The sequence below is a fragment of the Dysidea avara genome, chromosome 3 (assembly GCF_963678975.1).
Source record: "Dysidea avara chromosome 3, odDysAvar1.4, whole genome shotgun sequence".
Taxonomy (NCBI): domain Eukaryota; kingdom Metazoa; phylum Porifera; class Demospongiae; order Dictyoceratida; family Dysideidae; genus Dysidea; species Dysidea avara.
Window position 1 is genome coordinate 24,867,280 of NC_089274.1, and position 23,365 is coordinate 24,890,644.

General features: G+C 36.3%; 1 protein-coding gene across 1 annotated transcript; it reads left to right on the top strand.

Moving 5' to 3' along the window:
• The first annotated feature begins 143 nt into the window (after positions 1–143).
• Positions 144–20,859, top strand: LOC136250429 (uncharacterized). The gene is made up of 8 exons (XM_066042639.1): positions 144–284; positions 6,255–6,586; positions 7,137–7,293; positions 15,349–15,629; positions 15,684–15,831; positions 15,888–16,314; positions 16,380–16,415; positions 20,490–20,859. Exons 1-8 carry the CDS (start codon positions 200–202, stop codon positions 20,758–20,760), a joined length of 1,737 nt encoding a protein of 578 aa, XP_065898711.1. The 5' UTR covers positions 144–199; the 3' UTR covers positions 20,761–20,859.
• Positions 20,860–23,365: the final 2,506 nt, after the last annotated feature.

Here is a 23,365-nt window from a genome sequence, read left to right on the forward strand (position 1 = left end):
ATCGTGAGTTTCCATTTCTGGTTAGTTTAGTTAGCTACCTTCTTAACTTTGAACAATGTAAAACAGCATAAATATAGACTATCATTATAATAATGCGGGTAGCAGACTTTCAATCAAACATACGTCAGCGTTAATGCTCCGGATACTATTCGTAAATGTGGGTGGAGTCGCGCGAGGTTAAACAAGGAAGAACAGAAGAATGACGGGGAACAAAGCGACACGCTTTCTTGTTGAGTTACTGCTTTTTTACGCTGTTGTAGATGTTGTATTTTCAGCTGGAAGAGGTAATCATTTCACATATCAGGTTTTTATGTACTTAACTGAGATCTTGAATACAACTGACTCGATAGTAGAACACACGACAATTTATATAGTGATTGAATGCACGTGTTTAGTATACTACCAGATAGGTTTACAAACCGGGCCGTGCAACTGCATTAAACGGACCATGTTTTCATCCGGTGGCACCGGCATGGCTGACTCGGAGCAAGAGTAGCTATATATTGAACCGAGGGGCCGGCATTGAACGAGGCCACTGTACAGGGTGGTGATGCCTTAGCTCAGTACTGCATAGTGAGCTCGAGTGAGATAGTCAGATGGTTCGATCAGCAAGATCATTGTTACAGTGTGCACCATTTTTGGTACCGACAAACTGGAATCCAAACTGACAAATTACCTGAAATCCCAAAATGGAATCTGGAATCTTGGTCAAGAGTCCGGGATCTCCTATAAAATGGAATCTCGACAAATCTTTTATAAGTCTGTACCATATTTATCCATATTAAGCCGGGCTCAAACAAATGCCTGGGCTCAAATAATTCCAGGTACTTTGTCCCAAACTACAGAATACATGCCTGGTCCGTATAGATACCAGGGTGCCAAAAACTGGGCTTTAATAAATGCCAGAGTCATGTGCTGTACAAGACTCTATATACTGGATAAACACTCATATTTCATTGTTGCAAAGTGAAGATTCCAAACTGTAAGTTGATTATATAAGTACTCTCATCACCACTTTGTTCACAATCACCCTTTGCCTCATGTGCTCTAAGAAATAAACACCTGGGTTTGAATAGACGCTGGGCTCATTTACACACCGGGTCCAAAATCAGTTATAGGAAATAAACTCCCAGGCTTTTATATGGATAAATATGGTAAATTTCTTGTAAATCATACTGTAAATTATCTCGTGTGTTCTTGCAATCAGTTTAGTCTCATGAGCACTGTTGTTATTATTATCAACTTTACCGGTAGAACAGGCACAACTTTATCTGCATTTCTGGCCTTGCCAGTGATTCAATTAGTCTAGAAGCCATCTGAGTGTGTAAAAGTGTTAATATATGTGTAGCTAGCTATGCAAATTTCAAATTTTAGATCTAAAATCTTGGTTTCTTTGCAAACAATTGGTGAGATTCGGAATCTTACACATGATATTTGGCTGGTGGCAGACTCCTTGACTTTTGTTGTATATTATTATGTAGCTACTTGTCAGTATTACAGTAGAAGGGGTACTCAAAAGAACTAATTCTTCTGGTGGTCACCGCTTCTATTAAAAATTGGCAAGTACGTAAAAATGCACCATAATGACCTTGTGTACTAAAAATGGTGCACGGAGGTTTCGGCTTTTTTTGCCCCAAAAAACTGAAAACCAGCTTGGTACAGTATTGGTTAGGCATACCAAGCCCAAAAATGCCTTCAGAGTGACCTCAAAATTCTTTCAATAAGTTTCTATGGAATATTAACAATTTCCTATTAACTTACTCACTGCCACAATCTCATATGACAGAATCAATTATAAACACCTGTAGCATCACTTTCTAAGTGCTCTGTAATTTTTATTAAACGTTTCAGTAGCCCCTGTGCATATCCTGCCCTTAAGTGAAAGGGAACAGGGATAACTGGACCCTTGCACACTGTTGTGGGTAAAATGACAACTTTTGATGATCAATAATAAGCAGGTTCTTTGCAGTAGTGATAACACTGCTGATGATGAAGAGAAATAGTAAAGATATAAATTATATAGGTTAGAGTGGTGTGCTGTACGTCTCAAATCAGTGGCCTCGTGCGATAGTATATGCAGCGTATGCACATACCGCTTGCTCAAATGCCCGAAAAGTGGACCTAAAGTTACTGTCAACAGTTTAGCGATGTTTATTGTGCTATTATAAACAGTACTAAACTGTTAAAATTTTATGTGTGGTTTAATGTAGGCCAATTTTTGCACTCTGAAGGCTTTTGTGGTTATGTAATGATAATTAATTTCCTTGTTCTATAGTAAGTAATTTGATACATGTATAGTTTTATATATTGTGTGGTTTATAAGTTATAGGAGTTTAGAAGCAATAGGTTGCAGTGTCTACAAATTTGGCAGTGAGTGGGTTTAATTAATCAATTGACTGAATTTTTTACTGACTGACAGATGACTAACTAACTAACTAACTAACTAACTAACTAACTAACTAACTAACTAACTAACTAACTAACTAACTAACTAACTAGCCAAGTAACTAACTGACACTATGGGCTTGAGTTCTTTACTGTTTGATGGTGCTTTGGCCTGAGACATGCATTTTATGCCAACTGCAGCAGTTACTTCATTTGCTTCTACCTTATAAATGGAAGATCTAGTTTACTATACCAGAGTATAATATCTATCCATGGAATATTGTATGTGTGTTGTATGAGAAGTACTTAGAAAAACTGTGTGTGTGCTCTATTAGAATACTACAAAATCTTTTTTATAAATAGATAAGCTAATACCAAACACACACAAGAGTCACATGATTGAGCTACTCTAATAGAGCAGTCAGCCTCACTGCGATTTGTTGTTGCACTTACAGGTTAAACCACTTAAGCAAACTAGTTAAATTTTCTTGGGAAGGTAAGTATTGATCTATGAAATTATAAATATTTACTTATAAGCAGACCTAAACTAGAAAGTTTCATTTATAAAGTTGAATTTAAGTGAGGTAATCAGCCAAGATAGCAGTGGTTAAGGATGTGGCTGTTAGGTATGGGGATTCCTGGCTTGGACCCTGGTAAATTCTTTTGACATTTTTGTGCACCTATTTTACCCTGTGGTGACTGCTCTATTAGGGTATCTTGACCCTATGATTTTACAAATGTTTGATTTTTTGTGTTATAATGCTGTGGCTGTAACTCTATTGTTTTCAAAAGGAATTAGCCTATGTACACACCAATTTTCAAGTTATTCACATACTTGGTTTACCTTGTAGCTGTGACAGAAGTTTGATCTTTTTTTACGTGTATAAACACTCATACCTCCTTGGATATTTATCAGATTCACAGCAAACTTGGTACATGAATTCACCTTTATATGTTCTTCATTTATGCCAAATATTGAGGCAATCTAGTTACCTGTTTGTGTTATATAGCAATTTTGCAAAGTGTGCAAAATAAATCAAAGACCCTGTAGCCCCCCATGGCTTAAAAGGAAGAAAAGACAAAGAAATTTAAACAAAATTTTGAATGCCCATATCTCACAAACGGCTGGTGCAAATTTAGTCAAATTTGCTCTGTGGCCCATTCGACTTGTTACGTAGCTGCATTCTAAAAAGGAGATTTATAGCATAGCTGAGCTCTCTACAGGGTGATTTGTACCATAAGTACACTCTCTAGAAGGTGACTTGTGACATAACTGAACTCCCTACAAGGTGACTTGTAAGTTAGCTGACTTTTTTGTAGCTGATCTCTCTACAGGATGACTTGTAACATAGCCGAACTCTCTACGGGTGACTTCTTTGTGGCTGAACTCTCTACATAGTGACTTGTTTGTAGCTAAGCTTTCTACAGGTGACTTGTTTTCAGCTGAACTCTTTACAGGATACTGTATAGAACATTCAGCTACTTAACAAGCCACACTGTATTGCATCAGTAATTATTAGAACGTCCATCTCAGTGATCTTTACACTTTAATATAAGCAACAAAAAGACGCATGACAATGTGTCATGCAGCCAAGAAATCCAGTGTGCCACACAATGGGTTTACCGGCATTTTCACGTTTGTATAGCTACATGGCCCCTTCTCCAAAGCACACTATTTTTGTGACTTGTAATCTAACTGAACTGTAGGGTGACTTGTAAGGGCTTGGACACTCTACAGAATGACTTGTTTGTAGCTGAACTCTCTATCTGCAGGGTGACTTTTAACTTAGCTGAATTCTGTAGAGTGACTTGTAAAGTAGCTTCAGGATGACTTTTTTTGTAGCTGAACTCTCTACAGGGTGACTTGTTATATAATTGAACTCTGTACATGGTGATTTTAACATGTCTGACTACTTTAGGCATAGCTGACTGCTCTAATAGGGTGGCTGCATTATTAGAGTATCTTGATTGTACACTTGATGATTTTTGCATTATTACTCAATTCAATTCTTCTAAACCACTGAGAGGTCTTTCCACAATGATTAATCTGATTAATCCACCTATACACTGGTTTTTGACTCACTACTTTAACTGGTTTGCCTCATAGGCGTGGCAAGTAATCATTTTTAATTGTAAATCAGTTGTGTGAATGTTACACACCATTGACTTTTGTGCTGTATTTTCATGCCCGATTTCTTCCAAATCACAAAACTGTTTGAGGTTTGATATATAGATAACCTATCCATGTATCAGTTTTCTGCTTCTTTCCATAAGCGGCTTACCTTGTGGGGGTATTTACATGAATAATCATTTATAACTTCACGAGTGATTATCATATTCATGCAAAATTTGGCATCTTTAAATCCTTCCTATGTATGCCAAATTTCAAGCAAACCAGATAGTGTATTTGTGTTTTATGGCAATTTTTGTAAGTGTGCAAAAATAAAGGAGAAAAAAATGAGGAAATTAAATGATTTTGAAGGCTCATATCTTGGGAATGCTTACTTATGCATAAATTTGGTATGTAGACTACTGAAGATGGAGGGCATTTCCAAAGCAAAATGGTCTTGTTTCATATCTAGGAACTATCTATGCGTTAAAATTGGCTTCCTTAACCTCACAACACACTACCATGTGCCTTGATGAGCTTACGACAGCATAGGACTGTGTATAGCACTGAGTAATACACTCATTGCTGACAATTATAATTATAAGAACTGGGCTTTTCCAGCAAAAATATCAATTTCCCTTCATGACAGCTTGGCAGCATTAGTTAGGCGCAGCTAAGCCCAAATATGTCTTCAGACCAACCCAAAACCCTTCCAAAAGGTTTTTATGGAATTTAAAAATTTTGTATTTAACAGATTTTTATGCTGACTGACTGACTGACTCACTAACTAATTATCTAACTAACCAGCTAACTAACTAACTAACTAACTAACTAACTAACTAACTAACTAAATAACTAACTAAATAACTAACTAACTAACTAACTAATCAATTGATTAACTATTTAACTGATACCTCCAGCCAAGCATAACTTGATAATGGATTAGGCTATGGGCTTGATTTCTTCACTGTTCGACATTGCTTTGTCCCAAGATATGCCTTTTTGCCAACCGCAGTATGTATGTACAATACATGCATTGTGGACTTGCCTTTGTCCTCCAGTTCTTTATTTTTGCTGACAAATGTTGATTCGCGATAGTGGGATGCGGCTTCCTTGTGGCTGTGTTGGCTAATCGCCCATATTTTCCATAGTGACTGGATTGATTGCAGAGATGCTTCTTACACAGTTCTTCAATTGTAATGCTATGTAATAGGCAAAACATATAGCTGAAAACAAAGCATAATCCCTTCCATAACGTAGTTGATTGTGTGTTCTGATGCGAAATTACTTTTGTGGTATTCCTGGTGGTTTTATTGTGGTATGTGCTGATTCATTTATTATAATAATGTTATAAAAAGAGTAAACAAACAAGTAGAAGGAATTTTAGGGATCAATGAAATAAAAAGTAGTGAAGGTTACCTAAACTTGCAGATATACAAGTAGACATTTAATCATTAATTCAGTCATGGTTACAGACTGAAGTTTAGGGATTCGATGTCCACTAGTATATCTGTAACCTTTCTTGTTTCACAACTTTTTAGCTATTCCCTTGTTTCACTACTTTTTATTTCTTTGATCCATAAAATTCCTTCTACTTGTATATGTAAGGATGGTTATATTAAGTGTTTCGATGAGAGATAGTACACAAGCTTTTATTTACATAGTAGTATAGTACTACTGCTAGCTACCAAAAGGTTAAGTTACGTGATTTTGCTTCACTTTTAATAAACATGTATATTATACATATCTGTTACAATAGCCACATCATGTATGACACAGTTGCGAACTCTGGATGTTGAAGATGTGTATCAAGATGTAGTGACTGATGAACGAATAACTGCTTCTTCTTTTGATCCATATTATCCACCACATGAAGCAAGACTATCAGGACTTGGGTGGTGTGCAGAAAGTGTGTGTACTGCAGCACCAGGCAGACAATACCTACAGATAGACTATGGCAGTGAAGTGGTGCTAGAGGCAATAGCTATAGACACTAATGATGAAGGATTTTATGTGAATGAGTACATGATTGAATATGCTGGATCAGATGGAGTGATCAATTGTATGGTTGACCCAGTTACCAATAGCACTGTAAGTATATAACTAGGATCAATACATAAACTGTGTATTGGTGGTATTAGTAGATATGTGTGAGAATTTGCATGTGTAAAGCTAATTGTGACCGGGTCTGTGAAAACAGAGCATGTGATCCCTGTCACACAAGAGCTCATATCCCAGTAGTGGGATTAAATATCTGTATTCTAAAACCTGTATATATTATAAAGCCAAATAATGTTCAGTGCTAAAAGTTGTGCAGTCATAGTAAAATAGTAGGAGTCACAATTTTTTTTAGAAACTTGTGTACCCACAGCCCTACCTTTGCAGGCCTGGTCACCTATGGTTTACTAACTTATATCAGGAGTTCATAATATATAAAAAATGAACTCTTGCTTATATCATTCTACATTATTATTGCACAATTTTATGCTGGCCTATATAAACGAGATAAATGTAAATTTCTTTTATTCACAAATAGTCTGTATAACTACCAGTCGTTTGTAATAGTTGATAGATGTTGAAGTGCATGCACAAAGAGCTGCAGGGATTACTTGGGTGACTTGATGATACATTATGTTTATAGATCTTCAGAGGTGTGGATATTTGTAGACAGAGGACAGATCCAGATGTGAGAAGTTTTATGTATCCAGTCATTGCTCAATATGTGCGTATAATCCCTCTGAGCTGGGAAGGTCCATTTCCTTGTTTAACTGTAGAACTATATGGATGTCCGGTACTAGGTAGGTAATGTTATATTATTGTAACTTATAGGCTTTTATAGGCAGTATAGAAGTACAGAAGGTAACTGTATCTAAGCTAGGTCACTATACACTGGTATGCAGAGCAGTGTTGTAAGTGGGTCAGTGCTGTTGACCCTGTTTGACCCACTGACCTGAACAGTAATCCGGATGGGACTGGGATCTGACCCACATGTGACCTGGATTAATTAAAATAGAGGCGTGCCCCAAGAGCTAGATTAAAAGTCCACAAGTTCCACTAGTCAACCCTACATTTTTTTACATTATAAAAAAATTGTCTGCAAGAAGTGAGTAGCTACATATTATCAAGTGGGTGTGGCTCCACATACGTATTATCAAGTGGGTGTGGCTCCACGTACGTATTATCAAGTGGGGGTGGCTCCATGTAAGTTTACATGCAGCTTCAGAATTTCCAGAAGTTAGTTACCTACATTTCAAGTAGCAACACGAATCTGGTGATGCATGCATGCCCACAAAGCACAGCTGGTACAGTTCCGATAAGTGGGCATAGCTCTACATACCCCGCACAGACAGCAAAACATATTCCTGAATGGTGGGTGTGGCTTCACGTAAGTTTCTTGAGTGTTTACAACTGCATTTCCATCAATACAATTGAGCTTGTTAACTTATAGTCACACATGATCTCATCCGGGTCAGACCGAGATATTCAGTGAAGTGGATAAGACCCACTTGAGCCGGACAAAATGTGACCCAAATGACCTGGATAATCCGGATGACCCGGCCCACTTACAATGGTGATGTAGAGTATGTTGCATAAGTTTAAACTACCAAACTGATAAATTGATGTGGCCTTCCAAAAAAATAATAGGCATCAACTGTAATGATATTATACTGTCACTTAATTTACAAGTACAGAAAAATTTGAAATTTTCTACTAGAGTAGGGACCATAACACATCGATAAAAAGTACTGAAACAAGCTGAATTAGGGTATGATATTATATCACAGTATAGCAATAAAAAGTGTTACATCCTTACTGTGCATTTCCATTATGGCATCTTGAGCACAGTAGGGATATAACACTTCTTATTGTTTTACTGTGATTTAATATTGTGCATTAATCCAGCTGGTTTCAATACTTTTTATTGATGTGTTATGGTCCCTACTCTAGTTGAAAATTCCAAATTTTTCTGTGTACTTGTTTGTTAACTTATTTTGTAAATAATTATTATGACTGGTGAACCCACGCATACCGCATCTGAAATGGCACTGCGTGTCCCAATTATTGTCTGAAAAGTGAAGTATCCATTATGATTCGTTGTCAGCTATGTTCAACCCATTACGCAGCATTTCGAATCAAGAACTGTTCGAAAAGCACCTCTGAAATCCACGCATACCAAAAGAAATGGTGCCGCGCGCCCCAGTTATATCAATTACCATCTGAAAAGTGAAGTATCCACTAAGCTTCGTTGTTGGCTATGTTCAACCCGTTACACAGCAATACAAATCAAGAACTGTTTGAAAAGCACCTCTGCTATCAAAATAGCCACTATGAAAAATACGGACGATTTCTATTATGAAGGGAAGCCATCATGTGCTATCGCCAAATCTACACTTTTCGCTGTCAGCAAAGATGAAAGAAGGACACTGGTAAGTTCGTGAAGAATGCATTGTATATACTGCGGTATGCCAAAAGGCACCTGTAGGGCCGACGTGATGTCAAACAGTGAAAAAATCAAGCCCGTAGCCTTAGCCGTTATCAAGTTATGCTTGTCTGAAGGCATCATTCAGTCAGTTACTTACTTACTCAGTCAGTCAGTAGACAATTCCATTAAATTATTTTTTGAATTCCGTAGCAACTTGTTGAAAGCATTTCGGGTCAATCTGAGAACTTGTTTGGGCTTAGTTTTACCTAACCAGTACTGCCTCATCGTCGTCAGGGGAAATTGAGGCTGTCTTTTAGGTGATATTATTTTGTGGGCCATGCCTACTCCTTTGTGATCCCTACTATACAGTACTATCATACTGTATGATAACATTGCAGACATTATTATTATTTTTTTTCTCATCTGCCACCTTTGATATTACATCTTTTTCATGCTAGTCTTTTTTTGGAAAGCTGCACCCTTTTTCACAGCTTCATTGTTTTGTATAGCTATGCTGGCTAGATTTTAAGAGACATTTGTACTCTTTTGAGATTAATTTTTACTTCATGTTAGTTGCTCATATATACATGACTGCTCTTTTAAAGATCTCAAAATGTGCAAACAGTTGTACACAATTTCATAATGTAATATAATTCATACAAAGTACTGCATACATGATGCTAATAATGCATGTGAGTTATAACATTGTGATAGTTATCATAATGATGATATGTTGCATCCTACAATCGTGAAAGTAGCAAAATGTCACAAGCGCTCAGCCTTATAGAATGGCATGGTTACTGAAACACTTCATCTGAGTGCTTCTTGTGGCAGACTCCAATTCGTGATAATAGTCATGTGAGCATTAATTTGTCATACAGTACAATAGTACTGTATAGTAGGGATGGCAAATGTGTGGGCGTGATCCGTGATATAATCCAAAAACCTGACTCGATTTTTCCTCACAACAACATGACAGTATTGGTTGGGTAACATTAAGCCCAAAAGTATTTTCAGATCAACCCTAAATGTTTCTGTCAAGTTGCTACAGAATTACAAATATCAAGACGCATGGTAGTGTGTTGTGCGGCCAAGAAAGCCGGCGACCACACAGTGAGTATATTGACAGGAAGAAAGAAAACAGCTTTTGCATGCGTGCATAGCTCCATGGCCCCTTCTCCAAAGCACACCATTTTTGTATTATAGCTGTCCCCCAGGTAGGGTATACCATACAGCAAATTTGATTACATTTGCAACAGCCATTTTCGAGATATGAGCATTCAAAGTTTCATTTTAATTTCTTTGTTTTTTTCTTATGCCGTACGGGGGCTTCAATTTCTTTTCACACACTTTGCAAAAATTGCTATAAAATGCAAATGTGTAATTCGATTGCCTCAATCTTTGGCGCAAATGAAGAGCATATAACGGTGGATTCACGTACTAAGTTTGCTGTGAATCTGAGGAATATTCAAGGAGTTATGAGCGCTTATTCATGTAAAAAAAGGTCAAACTTCTGTCATGGCTACAGGGTAAACCGAGTATAGAAAATTGTTGTGTAGATTTACATAGTCAATAGATTAGATTTACATATAAAATTGATTTACATATATATTACATATAGTGTAGATTTACATATAAAATTGTTGTGTTGTTTTACATAGTCATAGTCAGTTTCATCAATAATTTTAGTTTTAGTTTTAGTTATAGTAATTTTTCTTAATTCCTTTTAGTTATTGATTTAGTTATAGTTATATTCTCTGTGTTGTTTTAGTTTTAGTTAAAAATGTGAAAATCTTTTAGTTATGGTTATAGTTTTAGTAACATTTATAAAACGTTTTAGTTTTAGTTATACTTTTAGTAATCTTTTCCAGTTATTTTTAGTTTTAGATTTAGTTTTGGTAAAATATTCTGTTGTATTTTAGTTATAGATTTTTAGTTTTAGTTATAATATTGCTTTTAGTTGTAGTTTTAGTTAACTAATACATATTTGCCTTACTAAAAGTACTTTTAGTTTTAGTTACAGTTAACTAAACCATTGTCAGGTCAAAAACTATAGCATATATTGATGTTTGGATGCTACACATAGCATTGCAGTTTCATTCTGTGCTTTGTTCCACCTGTAGAACATATGTGAACTTATGCACGCAGTGACATAGTGTTGTTTTAGTAAAGAGTGGCACCACTTGCCCCAGCTATCAATCATTGTCTCAAAAGTGAAGTTCTTAATTCATTTTAGTTATAGATTTTGTTATGGTTATATTGTCTTTGTTATTTTAGTTTTAGTTATAGTTTTAGTTAAAAACACGAAAACCTTTTAGTTATAGTTTAGTTGTGCATATCAAAATCTTTTGGTTTTAGTTATAGTTTAATTCAGTTATCTTTCTTAATTCTTTTTAGTTTTAGTTTTAGTTAGTTAACATGGATTTGCTTTTAGTTATAGTTTTAATTTTTAGTTAACTAAAACATATTTGCCTTACTAAAAGCACTTTTAGTTTTAGTTATAGTTAACTAAAATAACACTAGTAGATAGGCTGATCATCGTAGCAGTGCCTTTTGATAGTTTGAATAGCAATAGAGTTACAGCGACAAAGTTAAAAGCAAAACCAATCAAGTGTAAAATCGCAGGATCGAGCTACTCTAATAGAGCAGTCAAAAATGTGTGCAAAAAATGTCAAAAAAACCTTATTAGAGCTCGAACCAGGGACCTCCATACTTAACACCTGCATCCTTATCCAATGAACCACTACTACCTTGGCTGATCACCTCACTTAATTTCTATTTTATAAATGAAATTTCTAGTTGAAATCTGCTTATATTCAAACGTTTGTAATTTCACAGATCTACCAATAGAAGTACTAGATTGTTCTAGAACATTCTATGTATGTTCTATTAGAAGTCCTCAAAAAATGTGCACTCTATTAGAGTGTTACATTAATATTATCAAATATTGAATTAAAACATGCAATGAAATACATTTATAAGTCTGTCTTCAATAATCATCATATTCTATCTACATAGAAAAGAAGAAATGTGAGTAAAAACAAACATCAAAGTCAGCCGTAGGCTGGTTTTGGGGCCTTATAAAGTACAAAAAGGAGTGAAATCCACACAAAAGCAGTCAAGCTGTGAAAAAATGATGCGGCCTTAAAAAGCTTGGGTAAAAAAAGTTGTGAAATCAAAGGTGGTGGCCAAGAAATGGCTGCAATGATGTTAATGCTAATAAATTCATCATTCAACTTTTTAAGCATTAACATCATTGCAGCCATTTCTTGGCCGCTACCTTTGATTTCACAACTTTTTTACCCAGGCGCATCATTTTTTCACAGCTTGGCTGTTTTTATGTGGATTTCACTCCTTTTTGTACTTTATAAGGCCCCAAAACCAGCCTACAGCTGACTTTGATGTTTGTTTTTACTCACATTTCTTCTTTTCTATGTAGATACAATGATGATTATTGAAGACAGACTTATAAATGTATTTCATTGCATGTTTTAATTAAATATTTGATAATATTATTGTAATACTTTAATAGAGTGCACATTTTTTGAGGACTTCTAATAGAACATACATAGAATGTTCTAGAACAATCTAGTACTTCTGTTGGTAGATCTATGAAATTACAAACGTTTGATTATGAGCAGATTTCAGAACTAAAAAAATCATTTATAAAGCAGAAATTAAGTGAGGTGATCAGCCAAGGTAGCAGTGGTTCAGTATGCAGGTGTTAGGTATGGAGGTCCCTGGTTCGAACTCTGGTAATTTCTTTTCAACATTTTTTGCACACCTTTTTTACCCGCGTGACTGTTCTATTAGAGTATCTCAATCCCGTGATTTTACACTTGCTTAGTTTTTGCTTTATAACTTTGTCGCTGTAACTTTATTGCTATTCAAACTATCAAAAGGCACTGCTACGATGATCAGCCTATTTACATACCAATTTTCAAGTTATTTCTATACTTGGTTTATCCTGTAGCCGTGACAGAAGTTTGATCTTTTGCTACGTGAATAAACACTCAAAACTCCTTGAATATTACTCAGATTCACAACAAATGTAGTATGTGAATCCACCGTTACACGCTCTTCATTTGTGCCAAATGTTGTGTCAATTGAGTTACACATTTGGATTTTATAGCAATTTTTGCCAGGCGTGTGAAAAGAAATCGAAGTCCCCATAGAACATTAAAAGAAAAAAATGAAGAAAAAAACGAAAAAATTAAAATGAAATTTTGAACGCCCATACCTCGCAAATGGCTGTTGTGAATTTAGTCAAATTTTCTGTGTGGTGTACCCTACTTGGGGGACAGGTATATTGCAAAAATGGTGTGCTTTGGAGAAGGGACCATGGAGGTATGCATACATGAAAAAGCTGTTTTCTTTCTTCCTGTAAATATACTCACAGTGTGGTCACTGGCTTTCTTGGCTGCACGACACACTACTGTGTGTCTTGATGCCTACCTGCCTGATGCCTTCAGTCAATCATAGTGGACAACTGGCTACAGGTACAGCTCTAATTCTTTCACAAAAACATTTCTAGTTCGCTTAAGAAAACCTTTGCTATATTGATAAATATACAATGAGTGTGCTACTTTTATCCTTCTTTACCATGGCCATCAGTCAAGGTTCTCCACTGATAGTGTTAATAAACTACAGTATAGAGTTTCCATCTATGGGTGCACATTGCATAAACTATTCGAATACACGTGGCATTGCACCAAACTATTTGAACACACGTGGCTCTGTCATTTTTGAAGTTGGAAGTTGATACTGTATAGTAAGAAACTTTGGTGGTAAAGAAGTTTGGTGAAAACCCACTACTGCAAAATTGGCAAAAAAAAAACTTGGTGAATAGCACCTCACCTGAAATATATTTATAATCTATGATAGAACATAGCTACTGTATAGTGCGAGTGATAAAAAAAAAACTTGCCAATTAAGGGGCGTGGCAGTCATTTTGATCACGGGTCTTTATCCCTCACAGTAAGGGATAATCAGTGTTGGGAGTAACGCGTTACTTATGTAACGTGTTATGTAATATTATTACTTTTGTGTTAACTAAGTAATATAATGAAATACGCTATAAAAACAGGTAATATAACTCAAGTTACTTTACTTACAAATGTAATGCGTTACCTAAGTAATATAGTTACTGTAACAAATCTAATATTATGTAATATTACTACAAGTAACGAAGTTACTAATCTCGTTAGTAATCCACTGAGTAACGCCTAGCCACAGCAAAGTAATGAAGCCTACTGAATGAGGCTTATTCACCAGTTTCTTACTTATAATCAAGATTTGCACATTGTCAAACAACGCAATCGTGTCACGTGATAAGGAGCTAGTTTCACATGTGACAGCTTAAGGCTCTGAACACAGTAATATAATATGTAATATTATTATAGTTACTTTATTTTATGGGTAATATGTAACTGTAACTAAATAGTTCAGCTGCAAGTAATATGTAATATGTAACTAGTTACTTGTAAAAAGTAACTTGCCCAACACTGGGGATAATGATTTGCAATGAAAATGGCTGCCACACCCCTTAACTGGCAAATCTTAATCGCTTGCACATAGCAATGTTGCATTAGAGTGCAACGTAGCTATTGTGCAACTGGCAAAGTTGATTGTGTTTTTAAATACTGAGCTAAATGCAATTCTTTGCTGTGACCAACACTATGTTTAGTTTATACATGAATCCAACTTACTACAGTTTAGCAATTTATAGCTATAGTGGTGCACATGTGTTATGCTAGTTGATTACTTGCATAATATCTAGTGCTGTGATTAACTCTATAGTGACTGGTTTCCAGGGTATTTAGTAGTCATGAGGTTGCAAAATAAGTTCGCAAACAAGTATAAGAAAAATTAGGAATTTTAAATTAGCGTAGGACGGTGTATAGATAGTACTACAATAAAGAGCACTGAAACAAGCTGGATTGGAGTAGTATGTAATGTCCAAATAAAACAATAAGAAGTGAATATCCACTGTGCATTTTGAGTGTGGCACAGCAAGGATATTCACTTCTTATTGTTTTATTTGGACATAACATACTACTCTGATCCAGCTTGTTTCAGTGCTTTTTATCGCATTACTTTACACTGTCCCTACTAAAATTCCTGATTTTATCTGATACTTGTTTCTATAATTAATTTCAGTCTGAGCCTTTATATAGCAAACAGAGCAGTACCACTATATCCACATCAAGGCTATGCTTGCTTTGATGAAAGTGGCTGAAGTGCAGCCACTTTCCAAGGACACATCTCTATAATGTATGTACACTGGTGTACATTTAGTTGTATCCTTGTGAAGAGGTATACATGGCAAATGTATCATTTGGAATTCCTTTGATCTGAGGTGTGAAAGTGTTGCATAACATGTCAATCATTGTTTAATGATAGCTATATACTAACCCTGTTCCTTTCATAGAGTGCAGTCGAACACGTGCTGTCAGTGACAATGCAAACATTTTACCAGCTGAAAACATTGAGTATTCATCAATGGCTTTAACTCAGGGTACAGACAGCATCTCTACAGGATGGTGTGCTACAGACAGCTCTTCTTATTTCATCGCAAACTTCGCTGAACCTGTTCACTTACTGTATGCAATGGCAAGTGGATATAGTATTTACTATCTCACTGACTTTTCTTACTTTTATGAAAATCGATCTGGTGAAATGATTCCTTATATAAATGTAGATGGTGAAAGGGTATGATTGTAACTTGTGAGTGGTAACTATATGTAGTCTTGAATTTCTATACAGGTGTTTGGATTAGAGGGTGTAGGTGAAGAAAGCTTCTTGCTATGGGAATCCATCACCACCAGGAGACTACATTTTGTTGTGCTTGGAAGTTCATCTGGAACCTTTGATTGTATTGAAATTCATTTTTATGGATGTTCAGTGCATGAAGGTACAAAACAAATGCATCTTAATTCTTATGTATGCGTATTTAATATTTTAACTCAGTGGTAAATCATGTAATGCTTCCTGGTACTACACCAACACCCAGTCCTTCAACTTGTCATACTGTCTTTACACCATCATCATCACCATCACCATCACCACCACAATCACCAGTATCAGTAGTAACTGTTACAGAGAGAACTACTGTATTGGTTACAGTGGCACCAACAATTGTAACAAGGGTAACTCCTCAGTCAACTTGTACTGAACAACAGTCCGGTAGCTCCTCCTCATCCAATGACTCTGATGATGTAGTAACCATCTGTGTACCTGTTGTAATTGTGGTTGGGATTATTATAGTAATTGTCCTGGTCATTGTGGGGGGAGTGGTGTGGTGGAAAACTAGGAGAAACAGTGGTGGTGCAAAGTTTGATAAAGTTATGTATACTCCTTCTGGCATAACTACTATAGTGGAAAATGATCTCTATGGGTTAGTATAATGTGTACAGAGTAGCTATGTATTGATTTTAATGTTATTTGGCATCTTGTTTACAGCTTGGAATCAACAATTGATAGCAACATGAAAATGAAGTGAGTAGTATATATGTTTGTATTTTGTCTATCGTGTTATTTAATGCAAATTCTCTTGACAAGCCTCAAGGCTGCTCATCATAAGTATTTGTAAGAAAGGGACACATCTCAAGGGATATGGAATTCAACATGTGCACACACACGCTCTTTGTTTAATTTAGCCAAATTAAATGGCACTTTACAATCTCTAGCAGAAGTAAAACCTAAGTTTATTAAGCAAAAACAAACGAAGACTCATCAGTGCACCTAATTTAACAAAGTAAATTGTAACAGCCAACAAAATGTCTTTAATTTCCTTTAGTAATTTATACTGCTAATGTCCCTTAGGAGCTCTACTTGGTGGATTTATAACTAGCCACTGAACAACAGTACGTTTTTAAGTCTGTGCTTTGAACAGAATCCTTAATCTTTTGTCACACATCACATGGACTAGAAATAGGTTATATAGTTGTGGTTAATAGGCTAATTGAAAACTTTTCGGGGGTAATTGTAATTGTGGTAATACAGTGTTCTGCCCACACTGGTTGGCAGTGGTTCAAAGAGACCGGTACCTTCGACCAATACAATTGTTGTGTTTATCACTGATGTACATATCACTTTATGTTAACTTTAGGCTGCCACTCTCCTGGGCAGAACCCTGGTAATCTATATAATAATTCTCTAACTGTTTTCTGGTACTGCCCCTTTGTTCCTGGTCGAATTCGGTACCATTCAAATCTAAAATTTGAGGCAAATCTTTTGATCCGGGATTGGTGGTGATTCGTTATACTACGAGAAATGCACTTTAAACCAGTGTAACTACCTGTGGAAGACACGAATCTGTCCAAAACTTTCTGGAAACCCTTATTGTGCTACCAGCCTTCCCCATCCCAGCCTACACTAGACGTTTCTCTCCCCTGTGGACGATAGAATGAGAAGCAGAAAAATCGAGGCCATAAAAATTTCAAACACAAACTCCTCCTGGGTTTTCCCTTGATTAGCTTCAAACTCGCTAAACCAACTACCTGTCCAAATCAATGTGTCATAAGGTGGTTTTTGTGTCTATCATTACGTGCTAACCTTGGTTGCGAGATACTTATCACCATCAATGGCCATTATAAGTTTATGATACACGTATGTGGTGTTCCGGTATACAAGTGTTGCCGGTATACAAGTGTTGCCAATAGAAATCAGATGACATCATAGTTTAACTATCTAAAAGCTTACAATGAAATAAGATCAATCACTTTTTCATGATTTAATCTATCACATCAGAGAATTTGATCATGTGATCTGGTGTGTACGCTATCATCCGGCAAACATAGCTACCAGCATAAAAGGAGTATTTCGTAGTGGGTGTGGCAAGTCTATGAGCAATGATCATTCCTATCAGGTTACTCGTCGGAAATACACACTGCACCCTGCTGCGCTGTCCACTACAAGGATAGGCCTACACTGCTGTGAAGTATAGCAACTGCGACATGAAGACAAGCAGGTCAGGGACTATAGACAGGCATAAAATGGAGGATTACCAGTAACACCACTGCAAGGGAAAAGGAAACAGTCAAAAAAGGAGAGTTTCATAGTGGGTGTGGCAAATTAACGAGCAATGGTCACTCCACCTAACAGCTACACAAGGAAGATTACCTAAAAGACACACTGCAGGATGACACCATTGTGAGTGAGGAAGAACAGAAGATTATGTTCAACTACTCTAATAGAACATACATCTACCTTATCAGGCGATGAATCGTGGACAATTTCATGAAGTTGCTATTGTAGTCTTCAATGTGTAGGAAGACTTTTATTCACTCCTTGGTTAACTCCACAGGGACAGCTGAAACTTCCAGAAGTTCTACCCTAATAAAACATACATCGCAATATCTACCCTTATAGTACACACATGACCTCAAATTGAGCAACCACTCTTTGTATAAAGCTGGGCTATGCTGATACCTTAATTCTGAAAGCAACTCTTCTCTATCCAAATACACATACTGGTATTGACCTTCCTGCTTGGTACAGCAAAATACCCATACTCGATACTGTACTGCACTTTGTCATGCAATAAATAACAACACAACAATACCATGACTAGGATGAAGCAACAGAACTCCAATTTAATAGACAACACAATATAACTAAACATAAACCACTGTAAGTGACAAACGCAAGTTGGAATTAGAATATAGCCCATTGTGGTGATGCACCAACTATTGGTAAACTCATCCTCATACCACAATCAGACACTTTATGTTAGTTCATACAACATCATCCAAATGAAGTAGAGTACATCCCAATTGTGGCATTTGTCTGCCACTCAAAACTAATCTCTTTTATGTATGTGCACAGTTGTAATGGGACACATCTTGATACGCCACCTTCATGAGGACTGTGTAGATCTCTGCATGTGTAGAGTCTGTAACTGTACACATATATCTTGATAAGCCATCTGCTTGAGTACTGCACAGATGCGTAGAAATTCCAGTGCACAAGGCCAACCTACATTATAGAAGCTATGATATCAGTCACTCTTTGTTGATGCAAGGTCACCAACGTTATAGCTAGATGTTAGTGCCACACATCATTGAAGAAATTAAGCGTGCACATCAGTAGCTATGCGTAATAATGTCTTTACTGGTATGTATTGATGTGATTACTCCTTGATCATTAGTAATGTTCAAATTTAAGTGTATTCACACAATAGCACATAACAATTGTCTTAGTATCACATGCATTTTGCACGGATACAACTAGTATGGTAATAAAGTTAGTTGAGTATATCTGGCAAGTGCCTCACAGAACAACACCCCCAAGTGCCATTTTTTCAAATGCATAACACAAGCACAAACTGGAGTGTAAACAAATGCAAGGGTGGAGAACAGACAGGGGCAAGTCATTTGAAGGTAGCTATCATTTAATCATTAACTGTACCTTAGTGTGCAAAGCACACTAGGCATGCAGGAAATAGAGTAAATAGGTGATTGCTCTATTAGAGTATCTCAAACTCAGTATAAGTTATGCTGACTTTCTACCAAGTTTGTCACTTTTATAAAATGTGAATAAATTTTGGGCTTAGCTGCTGGACTACATGTACTACCGTATTCGGCTACTATAACTTTCAGCAAGGAAAACCCTGCGGGTACTATGTGAAGGTGGCTCCTATCTGAGGTCGGCTACTATGGGTTTGTGTGGCAGCAGCCTGTGGTATTTATCCAGATTCACAAGTGACTGACCTTGTTTAATCATTCTTCAATAGTATCATCCTTCATTTTAACTTCTCTCAAAACATTTCCTGGCTTAAAACAACTCATTTGCCCGGTTTCTACTACAAACATGCCTTATCAGCACTTGCATCAGTATAATAAATTATTATTCAGATACAAGTTGCAGCTCTTATATGAGGGTGACTCTTATGACAATAATTCTAGGCTGTGGAGCAGTTACTATCCAGGCACAACTATTGTATGAGCCATAGCTATTAACTGGTCAAATACGGTATCCTCAATTATCTGAGTATTGTAACTGTTCATTTAGCCATTAAATGGTTAGCTAGCTAGAGTGTTCTGAGTGTCAAATTACATTATAAATTAAGTGTTTCACTATGAATACAATCAGTTGTAATGAAAATTATTTATGCAATCAATTTTTAGAATGCTTGCATGCTAATCAGAGAGGATTATAATGATCAACTGACCAAGTAACTAAAAGGACAGCTTGATTGCCTACTGGACCATGTCCAACCACTTTCTGTTAAAAATATACTCTAATAGAACAGTTAACTACTCTGACAAAACAGCCAAGGATGTATCTATGCATGTAATACTGTCAGACCAAATTGAATCCCTTACCTCTTGGTTTGTATGCCCTGCATCTTATAATTGTATACCACTGTACAGATTATAAAATAAAGTTCCCAAACAAATCCTAAACCAAGAATTGTATGTGTTATCCTTATTTTAGCATACAGCATCCACAAGAAAATTTGAAGTTTTTATAAGATGTGTTTGGCATAGTACTGATATAATTTAGCACGAGTGTAGTAGGCAAATCATTTTAATATGATCATGCATTAATTGATGTTGTTTGTTACAGTGCACCCTTAACTAAAGGAAATGAACCAGTGGATGCTACTAATCAGGGGAATGCTAAATCAAAGGAGGAAGCTGGTAATGAGCACCCACAAGAGCTTCATCCTCCAGTCACTTATGACTCAGTGTCTCTCCATGGAGAAGCCCCTAGAGATAAGCAATCTGTTCCTGGAGTTGCTAACTCTATATATGAAGAAATTCCAACTGATACTAATACGGGGTTACCAAATCCATCATATGAAACTCAGTTACCAAGAAAAATTGATCAAAGTTAATCATTGTTTATGTTATTAACTTTGTATAAATGTACATAACATTTCACACACTATATATGTAGAATTTGATGTGTTGAATATATACACACTTGTACAAGAAGCTAGTCAAACATTCACTCTGATGCCTGAAGTGCTTCCAGAGTTTTAGCTATATAGGTATGGCACATCCTACCAATTTGCATTGGATATGCATGTAGATGCTCCGAGCTTTGCTTGAGTAATATCATCACTAGTACTAACTACTAACATGTATCATTTGAAAGAATTGATCACCTCCTTTAAACATAGCTTTTAAGAGTTTATTAACTCTGTGATCCTCACAGAATTCTTCTGAATCAGATGCATATGTATATACTAACTGTTAACTTCACTATATCTCTTCTTAGCTATGGCAACATGCATGCATACTCTATATATATGGCCAGCTGTATGGAAATCATGATCAGGGGCCCTGAGGACAGGATAAACAATTGTGGAAGAGGCACGTGAGCAATTGGAAGCCCACTTCTCACTAGTTAGCTGCATTCACTGAAGAATGAGTAGTAGGGGAAGCTAATTAAGAAGAGAGGTGGCAAGTTGTTGGCATTCCTGATGGCACTCAGCATATAATTTAGAGTGCAAGTGAGACTGCACATCTAGACAATCACTGAGTGAGTGAGTCTAGATATAATTAAACAAGAAAGGACAGCAGCAAGATCAAATAAGCTGAGACCACCCAAGCATGCAGGCAAAGAAACTCAAGAGAACAATAGCTGCTCAAGAGTACCAGATATTGCACGTTTCAGCAAACTATGTAGAAAAACTGGGCTAATATAATGCTGTAGACTGCAGTGGTTGGAAATGAGCTAGAGAACAAAAAGCAAACATAAAAAAGTAGTTCCAATGGAAAAACAGACTATGACAATAAGTAGCATAAAATGCATGTGGCTGTGACTGAGCTATCAAACTTGTAGGTTCTCAAGGTCACTAAGCCATTCCGTTTAAGAAAGTTTGCTCATAGAGGACAACCAAATACACCTCCCTAGTAATGGTGACCAGTCATATTAACCTGTATTTTTCAATCCAGCCCCAAATATCACTCTTGCCGCAGCCTCATTTTCTCTTTAATAACCAATACAGTCTTAAACTTGGCAACATTAGGGGAGTAGGGGACTGAACAATCCCCATAAGCTTACAAATCTTAGCAGAGCCATCAGCATACCTATATAGCTTTAATATACATATATACCAAGATGCCTTTATGAGCCAATGGCGTACATTGCCATGGTACCTCACAGGAAAAGATTGCCTGGCAACCTGTGAACAAGAATACACCTGGGTCATTCCATACCAAATCAACATGAAATTGACATGGATTTCTTTGTAATTTGCTACACATAAAGGGTCTATTGAGAAACTAAATCACACCAAATTTTGACCCATTCTACTAATTACCTTTGGAGATATGACCACTTAAAAGTTGATTGAAAAGCTTCTTGCAACATACAAGCTAACACAAAATTCCCCATAACTTGTGATGCAACATATAAAGTTGTGGTTTGTTTTATGAAATCCAGCATTAATTTCTGATGATATATATATAGGTTTTCATAATTGTATAAAGTATAGGGTCAAACCACAAAAAAGTGATATTTTCTTTGATCTCAATTTTTAAAGGAACGGTAGTTTTAATTAGCTTCATATTCTGTGTACAAATTGTGTATATGCACATCTATCACAGGTAAAAGTTTCAAGTTGGGTCTGCAATTACTGTAGTAATGATGGGACCAAAATAGTTTTTATAATGTAAACTGGTTGAGATTCACGTACTAATTCTTTTTTCCTGGCTGCATATAGTGCTCTGTCTACATGTAATTGTTCAACCTTAAAGCTACATGATTAGTCTAATCTTCCAAAACAATAATTTGTAATTTCAGCCTAAGCAGTTGTATATTTACTCTATAGTCTATACATGTCACCAAAATTTTTACTTGTTGACTTGTTGTATCATCTACAAATCTCTTGGAAGTTCTTTACAGTTAAAGAACTTCAATGGAAATGTAAAGGTTCTGTTAGACACCACTGTTACCATCTTTTACCATTGGATATATTATCAGTTGCATATGAAAACACAGAATAGTGTGTACTACCTGCCAGTTTTCGTTCAGTACTGTGTGAACATATGGCACAAAAGCACTGGATAAATAGTTGTTGCAATCCTTTTAACAACCCAAGGCACAAGAAGACAAGTTTAAGGCCAGTTTTACCTTGGATGTGTGAGAATATTGCTACTCTCACCCTTGATCAGAAGATATGCAATAGCTGCAGCTGTAGAAAGAAACTTTCAGAAATGGAGACAGTACAAGAAGAATTAAGTGATGAAGATACTTATGATTATCAGGATCTGGAGAGTGTTGACAAAGGCTTATCTATCATTGGAGAATCACCAGTCATAAAAAGTAGGCTACAAAGTACACGCTACCCTAGGGAAAAGCTAACTAAGATGAAAAGTGCTTTTGTGAACTCTATGCATATGTCTGAGGATATACTGATGATGAAAGTGAGATAATCAAGCAGTTAGAAGTGAAGTTCCATGAAACCCAACAGAAGAATGTTAAGGTACAAA

Bases quoted from the DNA above. Each gene is read 5' to 3' on its own strand.
- LOC136250429 (XM_066042639.1), top strand. From the start codon at position 200: ATGACGGGGAACAAAGCGACACGCTTTCTTGTTGAGTTACTGCTTTTT. The intron at 6,587-7,136 runs GTAAGTATATAA...TTATGTTTATAG, and splicing joins ACCCAGTTACCAATAGCACT to ATCTTCAGAGGTGTGGATAT. The intron at 15,832-15,887 runs GTACAAAACAAA...ATTTTAACTCAG, and splicing joins TGGATGTTCAGTGCATGAAG to TGGTAAATCATGTAATGCTT.